At 29.5% G+C, this 18,713-nt stretch overlaps 2 protein-coding genes across 2 annotated transcripts; one reads left to right on the forward strand and one right to left on the reverse strand.

Annotated features, from left to right (window-relative positions):
• Positions 1-291: 291 nt before the first annotated feature.
• LOC126839684 (uncharacterized) lies at positions 292-975 on the reverse strand. Its single transcript, XM_050575092.1, has one exon. It carries the CDS (start codon positions 973-975, stop codon positions 292-294), a length of 684 nt encoding a protein of 227 aa, XP_050431049.1.
• Positions 976-16,429: 15,454 nt separating this feature from the next.
• Positions 16,430-18,713, forward strand: LOC126839760 (inositol-3-phosphate synthase-like). The gene is made up of 5 exons (XM_050575166.1): positions 16,430-16,570; positions 17,020-17,364; positions 17,422-17,778; positions 17,860-18,454; positions 18,550-18,713. The coding sequence occupies exons 1-5, from the start codon at positions 16,430-16,432 to the stop codon at positions 18,711-18,713; spliced, it is 1,602 nt and encodes a 533-aa protein (XP_050431123.1).

Below are 18,713 nucleotides of genomic sequence, written 5' to 3' on the forward strand. Positions count from 1 at the left end.
AATTTATTGGGTAGTCAAAAAATGGTAATGAATTAAACTTAACTACTTCTAAATATACATTTCCAACAGCCTTTTTAATAATGTCATTACTTTCTGACAAAAAAACATATCTTTATCATTAACAGTACTTAATACTTATATTCCATTTTTCTAATTGTATGTGTTCGTATTGGGTATCACTAGGATCTTGGTACAACAAAGGGTCATAAGTTATTTCTTTTTAAAAATTGGGTATTCAACAAAAGAATTACTTTCAATATTATTTTGTTCTACAATTCTATTATATACATCTTAAAGAGGAAATCTTGCATTTTTTAAAGTATTTTTAATATTTTGTAAATAATTTTCAAATTTGAAAGCGCTAAATGTGTCCAATGAACCATGTATTTTAACAAAATGAGATACATGAATTAACCCATGAACGTTGTATGTGATGTATTCCTCACCATAACGTTCTGCATATTCTATCACAAACTGTCTTAGTAAAGTATTGGCCAACTCATTATAAGTAATACATGTTTCGTTGGACACGAGTAGTCGAATTGCACAATGCAACAACATAAAATGTTTATAAAATGTCTTTTGTAATTTCCCCTTTAAAACAATAGGGCCTGAATACAGCAAAAAGGAACGGAATTCTACCGCCTTCCAATACTCGAGTTCTTCTAAAGAACGAGGTAGTCTGTTAAATTCTTTGGGGAAATATGATTTTAAATGTTCGAGTTCTGAAGATATTTCATTCGTTACATTATCATTAATTAAACGGACGGACTTTTTGCCCTTTTTCCAAAATGATATTAATCGTTTCATGACACCAAGGCATACATCATGCATGTATTCTAAAACCACGCAATCTGTAATATTTAAATCATGAAACAATTCTAATCGACTAAGGCCTTTATGATAATCTTCGTCTGTTTTAGAACGGAATGACACATTCGTACGCAATGAGGCATTAATACCTAAATATGACATACGATTATTTATAAAAGTGCCTTCTTCAACACATGAATTACAACTATGATAAGCATTATGTTGTTTAACATTAAGTATAAAGACCTTAGCAGGACTATCACAAATAACTTGGCTAATATTAAAATGGAATACTTTGTCTTTAATACTTATACCATTAGTCATTATTAACTGCATTTCAGAAATAAACGGATTTAAAAATTTAAATACTGAAGTAGGTTTTCTATGTTTACCATGGTATATTCCAACACATAAACATTTTTGTGCCAAAAGTGGGACATTAACAAATGAAATTAAAATAGGCCAAAAATTTGATTTTGAACTATTTGTTAAAGGGAGACCATCAATGTTTTAAGGCTTAATTTAAATAAAGAAATATTATTTAACTTGTCGTAATACTCTTTTAAGATAGGTGTTATCAAAAATTCAATGCCAATATGAATGTATGATCCAGGATGTATATTAATAATTTCATGAGATTGAGGAGTCTTTAAGAGAGTTCTTACATCTTCAGGCAATTTGAGACCTTCACATCTTAATATAATCAAAAGTTCATTTACAAAATTATGAGAAACATGGTATTTGGATATTAATAATCTCAATTTATCTTCTAATGAAATATTATTTTTACTGTTTAAGGAACTAGACGAACACATACATGAAGTATTAAAATTAAAAAGAGGCTCATCAGAAGTTACATTGGGTAGACTTGGATGTTCAAAATCTGGAAGTGTAGTTAAATTATTGAAAATAATATTATGACCATCAGACATTTTAGGTGTAGACTCTATGACTTGGATAGTTTCCTGAATATCATGGAATCTTGTTTTAGGTACTACCACTTCTTTGGCTGGTAAAATTGAGCGCTTTTCAATTATTACCCGTTCAAATTGTCTTCTTGACATTGATCACAATGATTTCCTTTTCTTTAACTGCAATCAATTTGATTTTTTTTTTACATTAAGGCGGATATCAAAATATGATTATAAAAACAAAATTTTAACAGGTTTTCTCTCATCACTACCTTAAAAAAATATAGACACATATCTAAAGAATTCCTCTCTAATATTAGAAATGATTGATTTAACTCTGAACCTAATTACGCTTTGATGCTTCTATATTGTAATTTTTTTTCGTTTAATATGTTATGAATACATATGAGTCTAACTCTTGACAAATTTTCAACTTAAAGGTCCTAAAATTACAGCTAAAAAACCAAAAAAACAAAAATTTTGCCTCCCCCCCCAGGGGAGTGGGAAATGGGTATATTTAAAATTTTTAAGAAGTGTAAAAACAGCAACCGGTATAAAGTTAGAATACTACGCAGTGATAGTGGACTTGAGTTCGTAAATAAAGATGTCACATCGTATATTACAGACATTTGGGATACAATACCAGAGAAGTGTTGGCTATGGAACAAAACGGACGGGTGGAACGTAACAACCGTACTATCGTCGAGGGCGCAAGGACATTAATTTATTCCAAAAATTTGGATGTGTCATATGGGCAGAAAATGTCAACACAGTGGTAGACACTCTATACTAAACGGGTACGAGTTCAATTAAAGATAAAACGCCACAGTTATATTTAAATAATACACCAAAAATTAATCATTTAAGAGTTTTTGGTACACAAGTTTTTGTCCATATACCAAAACAGAAAAGGCGAAATGGGACGCTAAAAGTAAACTTGGCCGATGAGCTCAAATATTTGTACAGGACTAAAATCCAATTATTTTAATTGTAAGTAGGCATAGTTTTGTCAGGCTTTTAGGTCTAGATTGGTTTCTTGTAGAAACAAAATGGCATTTTTTATAGAAAAAATTGTATAAGTTAAAAATAGTTTCTTGAGGCTTATACAAAATAACGGGAAAAGAAATTGACGTAGCTGAAAATGATTAAAACCACTTATTACTTAAATAATGCCTATATAGAACCTATTCCTTTCCAACTTCCTGAATTTTATCTCTTTAAGGATATCGTTGAGCAATCGATATTTCCTAATTTGTATAAAATGCCTAATTTAGCATTCTCTATACCAATTAGAATTGTATATTGTAAAAGGTTCTATTCAGTAAAGCTTTGCATCCATAGCTAAATTCACTTAGTGATGTCACAAGTATTATACTATTACTTATTTTATTTTGACTACACGAGGGGAGAGGGGCAGGGGAGTGATTGAAAGTATTTTGGAAAAAAACAGCTGGGACTGTAGCCGATGCTGTGTGAGATATATTTCAAACATAACACTATAAAAATAGCCTGAAAAACTATGTAATTACTAATCTTTTTTTTTTTTTTTTTATGAACGTTTATTATTATAATATTTACAATCTATACTATATTATGTACAATAAGTAAATTTACTGGAAGAACAATGACAATGACAGGGCGGCGAGGAGGAGGCTTACATTAGAACCACCTGTACATACAAATTTAAATTACGTTAATTAATTTACATTGAGTAGGTCCCTTGACCAATAGTGTTTGAGGCGTCTGTTTGGATTACCCGGAAGTGTTTTTGAATGCAGATGGGTGACAAGTCGGTTTGGATGGCATTGCATTTTGGAGTGTAGACTTAGGTAGAATATAGATGCTGTCTTTTTGACTGTTGCGATTTTGAGGTCTTCGTGAAGAGAGTTGTTTGTGACGTACCACGTGCCTTTTCTGACCAAGAGGAGACATATGGACTGGAACGGATGAATTGTCCTGATGTTTGAGTATTTTGCGGTACCCCAAAGAGCAATGCCATAAGACCATATTGGTAGAAGGAGGGTTTTCTATAAAAGTTAAACGGTTAGAAATATTCAGATTGGACTGAATGACTAGTATTTAAATTTATATAGTAAGCCAGTGTCAAACGCCTGCGCATCGTCAAGGAATAATGCTGAGCAGTATTTTCTGGTTTCGAGGGAGGTAGCAATAAGATCTACTACTCTGTGGAATTGATCAAAAGTAGCATGTTTTGGACGAAACCGAAATGAAATTCAGGTATGGCGTTTTCCCCTTTAGCTATTGTACGTTATATCATAAACTTTAGAAGTCGTTCGTTAGATGGTTAAACATTTTTGTATATTTAATATGATGTTTTATTATATATAAACAATACATACAATTTGAAATAAATATTTTTTACATAATATATCTATTTAAGCTAATGTTTGTGATGGAGTCAGAGAGTAATATTAAAACAAATATAATTGCAAGTTTAAAGAATAAATTTCATTGAAATTCCAGATGAAAAATGTTAAAATTAGTCTAAGATGTTATAAATTATGTACTAGTCGACCAAGGATTTTTTTATACAGGGTGATTTAATAGTTATTTATAATAGTAATTTCATATTGACTGGTTCATGATAAAAGAATAGCCCTGCATATAAAAAAAAATGAGTTTTTTTTTTTATGTGATAATCCAATGTTTGTATAATCCATCTTAACATCCAAACATTTATATTAATTTATAAATATTCCACAAGAGATGGGATATATTCTGAAAATCTTAAAATATTTTTTTTTCTAGACATTTATAAAACTTCATTCGGAATACTAACAATTGTCCTAGAATTTGAATTACTCAAGTAAAATATAAATGGACCCAAAATACAATAATAATCAAAATCGTTTTAACGTTGGAGACTACAAATAATATAACTAGGTCGATGATAAAAGATGTTGTTTTTGTTTTTGAATAGTTGGTAATTTAGTACATTGGTGTATGACTGTAACTGTTTGGACAAGCATACAAAACAACACATTTCAATAAATAACACCACCTAAAGCGTGTTTTCAATACGTTGCCGTTTATGAAAATATTGATAAAGCCATTTAAGATTTTTTTAAAGGTTTGTACATGTGAATATAAAAGTAATATAGTAACATTATTCACGACCGGATGTAGACATTTTTAGGTGCCATAAGACCAATTGTAGGAATATGGATAAAAATAAAATACAATACAGAAAAAATAATCAATGTTTTCATAATAACTTATAGTTTTTTTATTATTATATAAATAATAATTTTATGTATTATATACGTATTTAAAATGTTCTCATTTCTGTAATTCTGCCTAAAGGTATACAACACATTTGTGTCTATATCGAATGTGTTTTTTATAATAAAACTTTAAGGTCTTTTATATACTTACGCATTTAATAGTTCAAAAAATATGTTCGTTTCTACAACCATGGAGCTTTTTAATGTGTATTATTATTTGAGTACATCGGTGTTTTCATACCGATACGAATTTAAGGTAAATAAGACAAAAAAAAAATATTACTAACTGTGTGTTATTTGTTGTTTTTATAATACACTTCGCATTTCATACGACAAAAAATCAGAGCATAAAATAAAACCTATAACATTATGGAAACGTTTGGAAACCCAAATTTGGGTCTCTGGTTAAAGAAATCTGTACAAGTTAGAAAATAATCGTTTCACTCGTTAGAATGTTTCAAAAAATCAAACCCAATAGAATTAGGTTGAGTAATAGTGGGGAAGGGAGGTCATGGGTATCAGAAATTATTATAGCTGAAAGTGATAAAATAGTTTTTAAATAAACACTTCGATGCGAATCAATGGACTACCGGTTCAAACCGGTACAGTCCAAACTAAGCATAGTAAGAAAATATCATATGTAAGTAAGTGAATAGTAGTAAGTAGTAGTAGGTAGTAGTAGTAGTATGTGAGTAAGTAAGAGGGGTTAACAGATAAAAATAAAAATATCGAGAAATGAATTATACCTAATGACAATTATTTGCTTAAAAATTAATTTTTAGTTTAAGGGTTGATACGATTAGAGGTGATCATCTGTCTATAGAAATGTATTGCTATAGTAACCCATATATCGTTGTTAAAATATAATAAAATATTTCCATTGCCTGTTTACTCATTCACACAATATAGCAAGTGTGTGAGTAGTCATGGAAATTGGCTACGGTTAAAGTGTAATTCTCCCTTATTTTGGGATTTTCCTTAATAACGAAAAAGTTTGATCACAGATTTTTATTAAAAAATGTTATATGTTATAGTTCCATGCTAGATAATAATATGCCTTCGGTCTAATTATACCAACCTAAAACTTTACTTCAAAAAGTGAAATAAAGAAAACAAATTTTTATTTTTTATTGGAAACAGTTTAAACTCCACACAAATTTGGAATTAATTCGACTATATTTTAAGAAGAACGCATAAATTACTTAATTGCATAAAAAAAAATAATTTAGTCGCCATTAAAATATGAAAAATAATATTATTGTCTTAATTGGACACTGCCGTTCGATGCAATAAAAATAAACTAATACTTAATAAGTGTCCTATAGCCCTTGTAGTAGTCGTATAGTTTTAACATTTTAATGGAATTTAAAAAAATATATTTTGTACGACGTACATTATCGGTTTTGTTTTATGTTTTAGCTAAATAAGTTCATATTTAAGTAAATAAATCAGAAAAAGTGAAATTTGAACAGTTAACAAAAACGAAACTATTAGAGATATTAACAAAACCGACGTTTAACCAAAACCGTTTTAAACGAGAATATTTACAAATAAAAAATAATAATCCAATTTATCTAATTAGAAAATAAAAAATGTCGTTTAAATGCTTTACAATTATTGTAGAAATTGCATTAAAAAAGAAGTTCAAAGGCTACGGCTCTTTTAATTGATATTATAAACTTCAAAGTTCAATCAAATTCTATTTTACTAAAAAAAAACATGCATATCTAAATGTATGTGTATATTATATGCATATCTATATTATACCGGTTGCTATAAGAGATTTCACAATCACCCTTTCCTAAATCCTCTTACCGAAGGGGAAAAATTACAATGACCTTGAAATAAAATTGTATAATTAAAAACTGGTACTTGAGTATCAAAACTTAATAGTATCATTCTGAATAGATGTCCATATAAATTTTTTAATGATTTGATCCCTTTTTTTTAAGATTAAAGGTATTTTTGTTAAAATATATAAAATCTACAAAAAACACATTTTTCCGGCAATTAAAGAAAAAATGTAGTTTAACTCCGCATCGTGGCGCCTAATAGATCTGACACTAGTGAGAAAGGGTGTCCCCGCATATCTCATAAGAATAATTCGACACTACCTTTCGAACAGGAGCATGGAATATGGAGAGCTAGACCAGGGGGTCTATTCCTGAAAATTTTCTACTACCATTTCGTATACGAAATGTGACTTTCTACTGGTTTTTTAAAACTGTATTCTTGAAATTGCGTTTTCTATTACTCTTTCTATTCTACTACGCTTTCGTATACGAATTACGTTATATTACCTGAATTATTATATTATCTAGTCTAAAATCTTGTCAAATATTTAAATATACAATTGGTTTACTATTTATATTATTTCTAAATATTTATGATTACTCTAAATAGTAAAATTAAATTTAGTTAAATGTATACTTTATAAAATATAGTCTATATATTTAGTAGGTGGTATTTAGTACAAAATGCACTTTATCAACATTCTATAGTACACTAATGTAATGTTTAAATTTTAATAAATCATTTATTTGGTTGGTTGGTTCTGATTTATGTTCATTATATTGTATTGAAAATATTTTTTAGTTGATAATTAATTACAATATATAATAATAATACAAAATTATAATTATCTAAGACTTTATTACTATTATGAAAATTATTGGTAGGAAGAACTAACTTAGAAAGTTGTACTTACTAAATATTAGTATTTATAGATTAGAAGTTTTCGAATTAATTTGTATTTTTTTATTCTTCTCCAAACAGTCTTGCTAGCTAATAATTATGGGTATGTAGTAATGACAGCAAATTGTTAAAATATATATATAGACATATTCTATTTCAGTAATATAATAACTATTTTAATAGTAACATAAAATATTAAATCTGTGTACTTACATTCAAAAGGATCAATAGGCTCATAAGTTCGCCTAGTTACTTCTCCGTCAAGTTCTCTTTGTTCCAACTCTTCGATAGCAAATAATTGCATTATTAAATCATTATCATCATCCATTTAAAAAAAAAAGTTATGCAGTGATGACAATACTTAGCTTTTTTAAAACCTATAGTTAGATAAGGCAGACCTTACTTATCTCGTGGGTTTTCGGTCTTTAGTAATAATCTTGTCGAAACGTTCAGACACCGGCAGTAATCACTAAACGATAAATGGATATCGACAAACGTAGTCAACAATAGAGGTGACACATTATTTAAAATAATTTACGGTAAATTCAGTAAAACACATTACACAGTCGACACTGTTGACTATACAATACAAATTGACAACTATTGGTAATTTCGACTTTTAAGATTAAGTTAAAGTTTTTGATTATAGTGCATTCTCATAAATTATGACACCGTAGTTAACAAAGTACAAACACCGCAAATAGTATTATATGTACAATAATATATCTTATGGATTAACTAGAGAGACTAGATAAATAGTTTTTATGAAATCTTTCTATTGTAAACAATATCGCATAAAATACGAAAATTATGTGATCATTACGGCGGACAATATATGTGTCACATCGGTATAATAGAAAGTTATACAATATACATAGGTACAATAAAATCCAATGTAATACCATTAACCCTAACCATGCATTTGTTGCATCCAATTATTATTTTTTGGCGTACTACATATGCCCGCGGACTATATATTCTATTAAATATGTTTTGATACCATATTTAATAAATAATAAATATGTAACAAATATAAATATAATATTAGATATGTAAGTAATATAACGATGAATTGAGTTTTTATTATCATAATGTGAAACTATTGTTTGATTTTTATAATTATTATCATTTTAAAGATAATAATTTGTCATTATTAAATATAAGTATTTCACGTCATATTGATACTAAACATTTATGTTAATCTATAATAATAATATAGCATAGTAAATTTCAGTTATACTCTAAATATATATTTTATGTAGTACACATATTATTTACTAAAAATAAAGATATAGATTAAATTATTTTTATTGTTATTATGGATTAAAGTAATCATATAAGTATAAGTATGAGTATAAGTAATCGTTATTCGTACGCGAATCATAGATTCTACTGCCTATAGCCCAGTAGTTGCAACGTATACGAATTGGACCCGTAATAGAATGTTATTCGAGTGCTTTGAAAATTATTAGAAAATTATAGAAAATTATTCGTGTACGAATAGTCATATAACAATGCTTTAAATGGTATTCTTGACATTCGCATACGAATCGGTCGTATACGAATAATTTTCGAATGGTTTCAAGAATAGACCCCCAGGAGAGGAGTATCTCAAGTGAGGTTCGGTAGGGTTCAGTCCTTAGACCAACACTGTGGAATCTCATGTACGATAGTCTCCTAGAGGAGGACTACGGTATGATCTAAGTTTGGGGGAAACCACCAGTATTTTAGAGATGGTGGTCAATCCAGCACTAGAAAGAATAGGCCAGTTGTTCAGCGTAATCCCAAAAGGCGGCGCTTGTCTTGGCCGGTGTGTACCCTGCTGACCTATCAGGAATTCAGTCCAGCAAAAAGGGTTTCCACAGACAGGATATGAATCCTTCTGAGCCGGATATGTAACACTTATTCTAGGAAGAAGATTAAACGAAGAATGGCAGATCAGATGCAGCATGGGAACTGACGGGTCGTGGACGAGGAGGCTGATACCTCTAGGCACAAACTATATAAATGTGCGCGCCAAATACTATCGGTGATGACTGACCGCTGGTTGGCGGGTCAGTCGTCGTTGATATTATCACGAGGCACCCCCACGCCGCCTCCTTGGAATGTATTTTTTTATGTTACGGCAAATATCCACAAAATGATATGTGTCTAGAATTTTGTTATTATTATCAATATTACTGTTTTATGAAATTTATTAATTTTTAAATATAATATGTATGTGCGTATTTGTGAAAATGTCTGTAATTTTTTTTTCACTAGTTTAAAATAAAATATTCGCCGCAATAAAATTTGTGATTTATAGAATTGCTATGCGAAGGAATTGGTCTAGTATTAAAAAAGTTACATTGTTTACAGACAAAAAAAAGCCCACGTCATTGTAAAGCCAATAGTGTCGCTGCTACGCATTGAAGCTAAAAACCAAAAATGATTCACATGAATTGTAATTTTTTTATTTTTCCAGAAAATCGTCAATAAGTCGGGTTGGCCATGTATTCCTTAAGAACTTGAATTTGTTATCGTCTTTTAAACGTGTAAAATATTTTCATTTATGTAAACAGTGGGAATGGAAACGCATACCAAATCACCCAAGTGTTTTTCTAAAGTAAAAAAATTGTGTTTTCGAGTTAACGCTTAGGCGAAAATTCGATAAATATTACTTGCATAGAAAATCATGTTTTAGCTTCGATGCAAAGCGAGAAGGTATTGGTTTTACTCTGATGTGGGCTTTTTTTTTCGCTGTATACACTGTAACTTTTTTAATACTAGACCAATTCCTTCGAATAGCAACTCTATAAATCACAAATTTTGTCTAGTTTGTACTTTGGGGGGGGGGGGGGGGTAAAAGTTGAAAAAGTCTAATTCTTCACAGACGAAAGTTGAAAAAACAAAAAAAAATCGTACGAGTTTTTAAGTTAGATGAAAAAAGGGATTGAATGCAGGAATGCATGTTATTATGAAAGTCGATTGTTGAATAACTGATTCATTTAGGTACTTCAAAAAGATAAATTTGAGCAAATAAAATAGGACTTAAACACCATTTTAAATGAAATATTATTAGTCGATTTTTACATTAACCTAGAAAATTGGCCGATTTGTCAAATATTTTTACATAATTGATATCTAACCATCCTGAGTTGGCCTAAAATGTCCAACAAACAGGCCACTTCAACCCCCTTAAGATAGGACAAAACATATTCACTGGAATCAATCTTATAAATTTTACAATAGTTTTTGGCTATAATAAATACTGACTTAGAGCAGTTTCTTCAATGTCTAATAAGTAAGCATACTGTTCCCAATACACGTTCAATCAAGATTGTCAATGTATTGTTTTCACTTTAAAATATCTATTTGTATCATAACCCTTTTTTGTGACCTACGAAAACCTTTAAAAAGTAAAACTTTTTTTTTTATATTAACTTTGAAATTTATAGAATATACATGATATACCCTAGAGAGGGTATTCTAGAGATGGTCTCTCCCTCCTTTAATTTAAACACCTATGGATTTGTATGGGAAAAATCGCATTCATGATGTAACTAACCTATGTTTTCAAACAGGGTTTTGAATCCAATTTGTATTTGAATTTCACAGTAATAATTTTCAAAACCGATTATGAGTCGATTGAACTATTTACCAACACGACGTTAACCGCTTTAAAATGTGCGTGTGTATAATGTGTCAATATTTTTGTAATCTTCAGTATAAAAACTCTCATATATACATAAGCATATGAATATCGTAAAAAGGCCTTTGCATAGTATGTTCTTTTTCGATTCCAGCAAGTATAATAATAATTTCAACCATTGCATCAGCCCCTACCCTAATCTAGTCGGTTGTTTTTTAAATTGTTCTCAATTAGCAATGTAAAGTATAAATAGATATTTTATCAAGCGTTTCAATTGAAAATCTATTCATTTTCTGTTAAAACGAAATTGTTATTGTGTTTTCTGCTGTTGTTGTCGTTGTAGCTGTTCTTATTTGTGCACATGTTTCATATGCGAAAATATTTCACTGAAAAACAACTTATTTTTTTTGTTCCATATAGGTCGGTACTATTAGTTTTTATAACTTTATGCGAATTGTTGTTTTCAATATTCCACAGTTTATTTTGTCCCTTCATATTATTTTTCTGTTCGAATATATGTATAAAAGCAATTTTCATAGATCAAATAGATTTACACAATACAGTATACCTTGGTAACCTCTACTTTAAGTATAATTTTATTTCCTAAAACTACAAATAAAGAAAAAAGATTAATTAATCCCACTATTTTTCAAAATAAATATGCTTTGCTTAAAAGTTAATTTAATACAATACAAGACAAAACTTGTCATTATATTGTTAACTACGATAGTTACTACTACTACCAATAGAGTTACTTTGGCAATACATTTATAAGGATAGACGATCAACCTTAATCATATCCTTAGTATTAAAAATGGATTTTTAAGCACATAATTATTGTCATTAGGTACAATGCTTTTATCGATATTTGTATTTTTATCTGTGAATACTGAACTTCCCTTGCTTACTCATTTACTACTACTACTCTAAAAATAATACACATAGGCCCAACATATAAAAATAATAATATTAATACTAATAAATAAACCATATGCATATTATTCGATATTATAACAAATCTAAACATTGATCTTATATTTTATTGTTATTTTACATAAGTCAAGAGAAAAAATATCACATTTATACTCGCTTACAAATAACAATCAACTCTTTGACTAAGTGTAATTGTTTTTAGCTCTACCTTTTTATAACATATAATTTTTTATTTTTAAACAATATTTTTTACACAATTAGTAAAGTTAATATTTAAAATTTAACCTTAAATGTTCAATAATTTGATCGACAAATATTTTTTTTTTTCATTAGCCAACTGTACATTTTTTGAATTCTAAAATAGATTTAAATTAAAGAGTTTTAAGGCATACCTCATGTAAAACAATATTTTATTTAATGACTCATACAAATATGCATAACTTTGTGCAGTAAAATATTTAAAATTAGGTATTATTGTTGTTGAAACTCTAGTAACAATTATGATTGATCTAATCCTATCTAAAAATAGTATTTAAAAAAGTACTCATATTGCATAATACACATTAGTTATCCATGATTTTATTTTAAATCAGATACCTATTTTAAATACGTAGGTATATAGGTATGTAATATAATAAAATATAATTTTCAAATTTATAATTTTAGAGTATAACTTAATAAATTTTATATTCTAATTTTTTAATTAGAATAAAATGAAAATAAAATAACTATATGTCATAATATTATATTTTTCTTATCGTCTTATCAAGTCAAATTGAGTATCGTAGATGGATAAAAAAAATTCTCCAGGCATAATAGTATTATATTTAATATAATATGTAAACAATATATTATTTGGTTCATTAAAGAAATAAAAGTAAATAAGTTAATTGTTGTTTATTAAAAAAATAGAATAGAATAGATTGAAATAAGAAATTTAGGGTACTATTTATTAGAAAACAAAAATAACCTATTATTCCTAGGTAATCAAAATTAAAAATATTTTGTAAAGAAAAAATCACGAGCAATGTACCCAACCGACTGTAAAAATTGTTTTTTTAAAATAGGATAATATAAAATTATAATAAATGTATATTTACTAACAAACTACTAAGAATTAATACGACTCAATCGGTTAATGAATATAGCTATTTAAGCATAATAATTCAATTGTTAAATTTGAATATTACGTAAGTTTTATATTTTAAAGAAGTATAAAATTAGTCTATAAAGTTATAATAGTTATTCAAATTTTAGTACAGTAACTATTTTCATCAGTTTCTTGATTTCTTTATTGTAATTAATTAATGAATATTGCATATAGTTCAAAAACAAATGTATTAGGTACAACGTTATAAAATATTATGTTGTTGACACTAAATTTTACATACTTTATTTTTATTAAAAAAATATTGAACATAGAAAAATACTATTACTTTGTATTAATGTATATAAAAGAAATCACATATTTTTTTAACATTTTATTTGTTTTTAATATGATTTTGAAAATACAAGTTAAGCTAGTGAACACAATTTTTTTTTTTAAGAAATTTTAAAATAAAACATTAATTTTATACCCGTTAAATACTGTATTAGGAAATGTGTCTATAGTGTTATCTAGAATTAAGAAGAAGTATAGATCGTAGTAGTTTAACACCGTTTAACCGAAATATCCGTAGTGCATAAATAAATATAAAGGAGTTAGGTATTGGTTTTTAACATTAGCTTTAATCTTAACCCATATGATGTTTTTAACACGCTTATATTAGCTTCACTTGTGTGTTTGTATGTAATAACTATGTAACTATTAAAAGAGATAGAAAACCGAACGTACATGCGTGTATTCATTGTTGTTTACCTGAAGTTTTCAAGTAATAGAGACACGTATGTACTAGAATTAAAAAAAACACGATTTTAAAGCACATCGAACTAAAAAGTGGAAAATAAATATAGTTAAAAAAAACTAAAAAACACGCTTAAATAGTAAAATAAACTAAAAAGTAGAAAATAATTTTCAATATAGAAATCAATTAATAAAAAATAAATAGTATTATTGTGAATAAATAGTATTATTGTGAAAAAAGCGCGGGGTGCTACATATATCAGTTCTTGAAAAGCACCCCACACTTTTTTCACAATAATACTATTTATTTTTTATTTATTAAGTACTATTAATAGTAACTATATTTAAGTATACCTAATAATCAGCACAGTCAATTTTAAGTATGTCTACTAATTCTAAAATCACTATTCTAAAGGAAAAATAAAAAATCGTTTGCAGTTGCAGTTGTCCGTTCAGCGTTCTGACAGTAGTATAAAGGATTGCGTTCAAACTTTTTTCGGATAACACTGACTAGAGTCTAGAGATTAGGTACCTCCGACACTTCAAATAACAAAATATTTATTTATATTAAGGTTATAACATTGTAATTTAAGTAGTTAAATACATTATTTTATTTTACCTATTACTTTCTTAGTTTTCATATTAAAGTAGGTTTTATGTAAAGATTCATATCATTCTACATCATAGGTCAAACAAAAGATTTCAAAATAACTTGTCACCAAATATAACATGTTCCAAGATAATTTGATTGATGTATCGGAAAGAGTATGAAAAAGAGTAATTATCGGTGCCTTCATCTAATACAAAGAAAAAAAATTGTTATATTTATAACAGTTTAAAATAATTTTAAGTAGTTAACTTACTATTAAGCATTTCATCATATTTGAATAAACAAATCAAACTTCTTTAATCCAAAAAGTTTAAATGTGATTCAGGAAACGAATGCCGAAATTTTCTTATAAACATTATGTTTTTTAAAACAACTTTAAAGATAAGCATTTTTTTAGTTTTAGAATACTATTTTCCAATGGAATTAAACGCAAATATATTAAAAAAATTAACGTTATGTGTTAGTGTTAATATAAACAGCACATCGCTGTACGGTTATTGACTATAAAGATTTAAGTATTTCATTAGAACGGCAATTTTTAGGTTACATCATAATAACAGCAACAAAATGTACAAACTACTCACTACTGTTACTAAAACGATTCGTGGTCACTTGGTCAGACTTGTCTTGATATTGATAGGTAAAATGTTTAACGCGTTTGTATTAGTGGATAATAAAAGATAAGAATTTATAGTAATATTATAGCAGGTATAATTTACACAACTGAATTATCAAAACAAGCGTCGTATATTATCTTGTTATCTGTTGACAGTTTCAAATATTTTTATTGGAACTTGGATGTAAAGCAGCTATCGGAGCATTGACTTAAGCGTCTCTTAAATATTGCTGAAAGACCGAAACAATATTATACCCCCTACCCCGCACGTCTATTACTTCTAATGCCAATAACTTTAAAACTAATAGTTGGAACTAAGCTTGCAATATGTCATTTTTTAAAAAATAATATTATCTATCTAGAAACAAAATTATTTATAGGGGTTACCATTTGAAAATCAAAAGTTGGTGTCGAGTTTTTGAGGAAGAGGGGGATACAAAAAAAAAAAGTATTGTATAACAAGTAAGTATTTTATACACAAACAAATTATTAAAAATTTTTTTTGTAAAAATCTAAGTAGTTTTTGAGTAAAGTAGTGTAGGGTGCTAAAAGAATCACCCTGTATAAATAAATATGACAATCATAATAACATAATGATAATATTCGCCAAGCAAAATATATATTATGAATATTTATGATAAATATTAAAAAAAAAATGATATAACAAAATAAAATTTGGTATAAACGCATCGCCCTTTTATAATTTTAATAATGCAGTAAAAATATCTATTACAAATATTATACAACAAATAATGCGTATAATAGTAACTAGTATAATATATATATAAAGTATATATTTAAATAAAGTTTTTTATTATTTTGTTTTTTTAATTTTTAGTGGTAGGAAAATAAAATTAACGACAATAACCGAGCCTGCCTATTTTGTTGATTACAGTAATTATCATTGATATATTATATTAATACTATAATTGTAATTAGGTAATACAATTTTACAATATAATTAATTGTCGGCTGTACAGCACATGATTTTTCCTCTTGCCAGTTGTCAACGCAACACCGCCTTAACCAAACATCGCCGAGTTTAAAAACACACATTTTAAACAACAAAATATATAAAACTAAAAAACTTAAGATAAAACAGAAAACTACAACACAATAACTCAAAGCGGATCATGTCAGCCAAAAATTGCAACAACAGCAACAACGTAGTCGTTCAGGTGGTCGGCCCAAACGTACATTATTCGAACGACTACATTGAGTCTACTATCGACTATCCGATTAACTATGCCATGGAAAAGGGCAACACCGTTTCGGTAATATTCTATTTGTTTTTGTCATCAATTTTTACCAGTAGAATCTTGGATGAATTTTAAATGGTATCATTTTCATCGGTTTTGGTATTTCGTTAATAGTACCTACACTTCCTTGCTAATTGTCTGACCATGTTCTAAAACTCATCGTACTATTCCTATTTGACTCTTGATTCCACGTAATAAATAATACTATAGTGTCTCTCGACCAAGGTGGACCGAGCGTATTGGTACCATCGGTCAAGAGACACGGCCTCAAGCACGTGAGACGTATAAATAGCGGTAGAGAACGAGCGAGACGATCAGTATAGCCACGGCAACGGTATAGTCGTGACTAACTATAATAGCCCTGATGATAGACTCTGCAGCAAATAACCTATAAGTCAACATAATCTTTCTACATTTTTCTAAGTCATTAGACCTTATGTAATAGTAACTGTTTTTTTCCATAGGTCAAACCGACCACGACAAAACTTCGTATTCGTACCAAGAAAACAGTGCCCAAGACGGGACTCATGATGGTTGGCTTAGGTGGCAATAACGCTACTACGTTAGCAGCAGGCATACTAGCTAATAAATATGGCTATACCTGGGAATCGAAAACGGGCGTAATGACCCCAAATTGGTATGGGTCCATTTCGCAGTCTTCCACCTTACGCATTGGTATGGATGCGACTGGCAAAGATGTGTACGTGCCGTTGAAAAGTTTAGTCCCCATGATCAACCCGAACGATTTGGAAATCGACGGCTGGGACATATCATCGCTTGACCTCGGTCAGGCTATGCAAAGGGCTCAGGTGAGAAAAGCGCACTGCTCTAATTTAGTACCCATCAAATGACCATAATTTTTCCAGGTTTTAGATGTCGAGTTGCAAAAAAAACTGATGAACCACATGAGCAAGATTAAACCGAGACCGTCGATTTACATACCCGATTTCATTGCGGCCAATCAATCTGACCGTGCTGACAACGTGATCAAAGGCAATAGCAAATCTGGAGCAGTCGATCAGGTCAGGGCGGACATCAGGGATTTTAAAGAGAAAAAAGGCCTAGATCAAGTCATCGTACTATGGACGGCCAATACAGAACGGTTCAGTAACGAAGAACCTGGCCTCAACGATACGGCGGAAAATTTAATGAGGTCAATATGTAAAAATGCTTCAGAAATTTCACCCTCGACCCTGTTTGCTGTCGCTTCCATACTAGAAGGGGTAAGTGTAATTCAAATTGTTTTTTTGGACTAAAGTTGTCATATTTTTTTTACCATTTACCTACTGTTATTCATCCTATAGTGTACGTACATCAATGGATCTCCGTCAAACACGTTTGTAAAAGGCGTCATCGAGCTGGCCGAACAATATGATGTTCACATAGCCGGCGATGACTTTAAGTCCGGTCAAACTAAACTCAAGTCAGTGCTCGTTGACTTCCTCGTCGGCGCCGGGATCAAACCCGTTTCCATTGTGAGCTACAACCATTTGGGCAACAATGACGGTTACAATTTGTCGGCGCCTCAACAATTTCGGTCTAAAGAAATTTCCAAAAGCAACGTCGTCGACGACATTGTACAATCAAACAACATATTGTATAAGCCCAACGAAAAGCCCGACCACTGTGTCGTCATTAAGTATGTTCCGTACGTCGGAGATTCTAAGAGGGCAATGGACGAATACTCCTCAGAGATATTTTTGAACGGAAAAAACACCATGATTATACATAACACGTGTGAAGACTCGTTACTGGCGTCTCCGATTATACTGGACTTGGTCGTGTTGGCTGACGTTTTTAGCCGAATCGAAGTTGGGTCGGACAGTTCTGCCTACACACCTTTGTATCCCGTCTTGTCGGTGTTATCGTACATGCTAAAAGCACCAGTAGTTCCAAGAGGTAAGATAAAGTCTTATAGTTTCCATGTAGTCCAATCGATTTCCTTTTTAATAGCTGATATTTTAATCGAAATCACTTGAATACTTATTTTACAGGCGCTCCGGTCGTGAATTCTCTTTTCCGACAAAAAACATGTATAGAAAACATTCTTAGAGCGTGTTTGGGGTTGCCAGCTGAAGGCAACATGCTTTTGGAATACATGCTACCGGCCAATGTGTTTGTGAGTCCTTCTTCCAATTGCAACAACCGTGCCGACTAG

Source organism: Adelges cooleyi, unplaced genomic scaffold (assembly GCF_023614345.1).
Source record: "Adelges cooleyi isolate 19-005CV unplaced genomic scaffold, UGA_ACOO_1.1 ACOO_flye_CR_arks_rails_tigmint_CR_PRNA_307, whole genome shotgun sequence".
NCBI classification, from domain to species: Eukaryota; Metazoa; Arthropoda; class Insecta; order Hemiptera; family Adelgidae; genus Adelges; species Adelges cooleyi.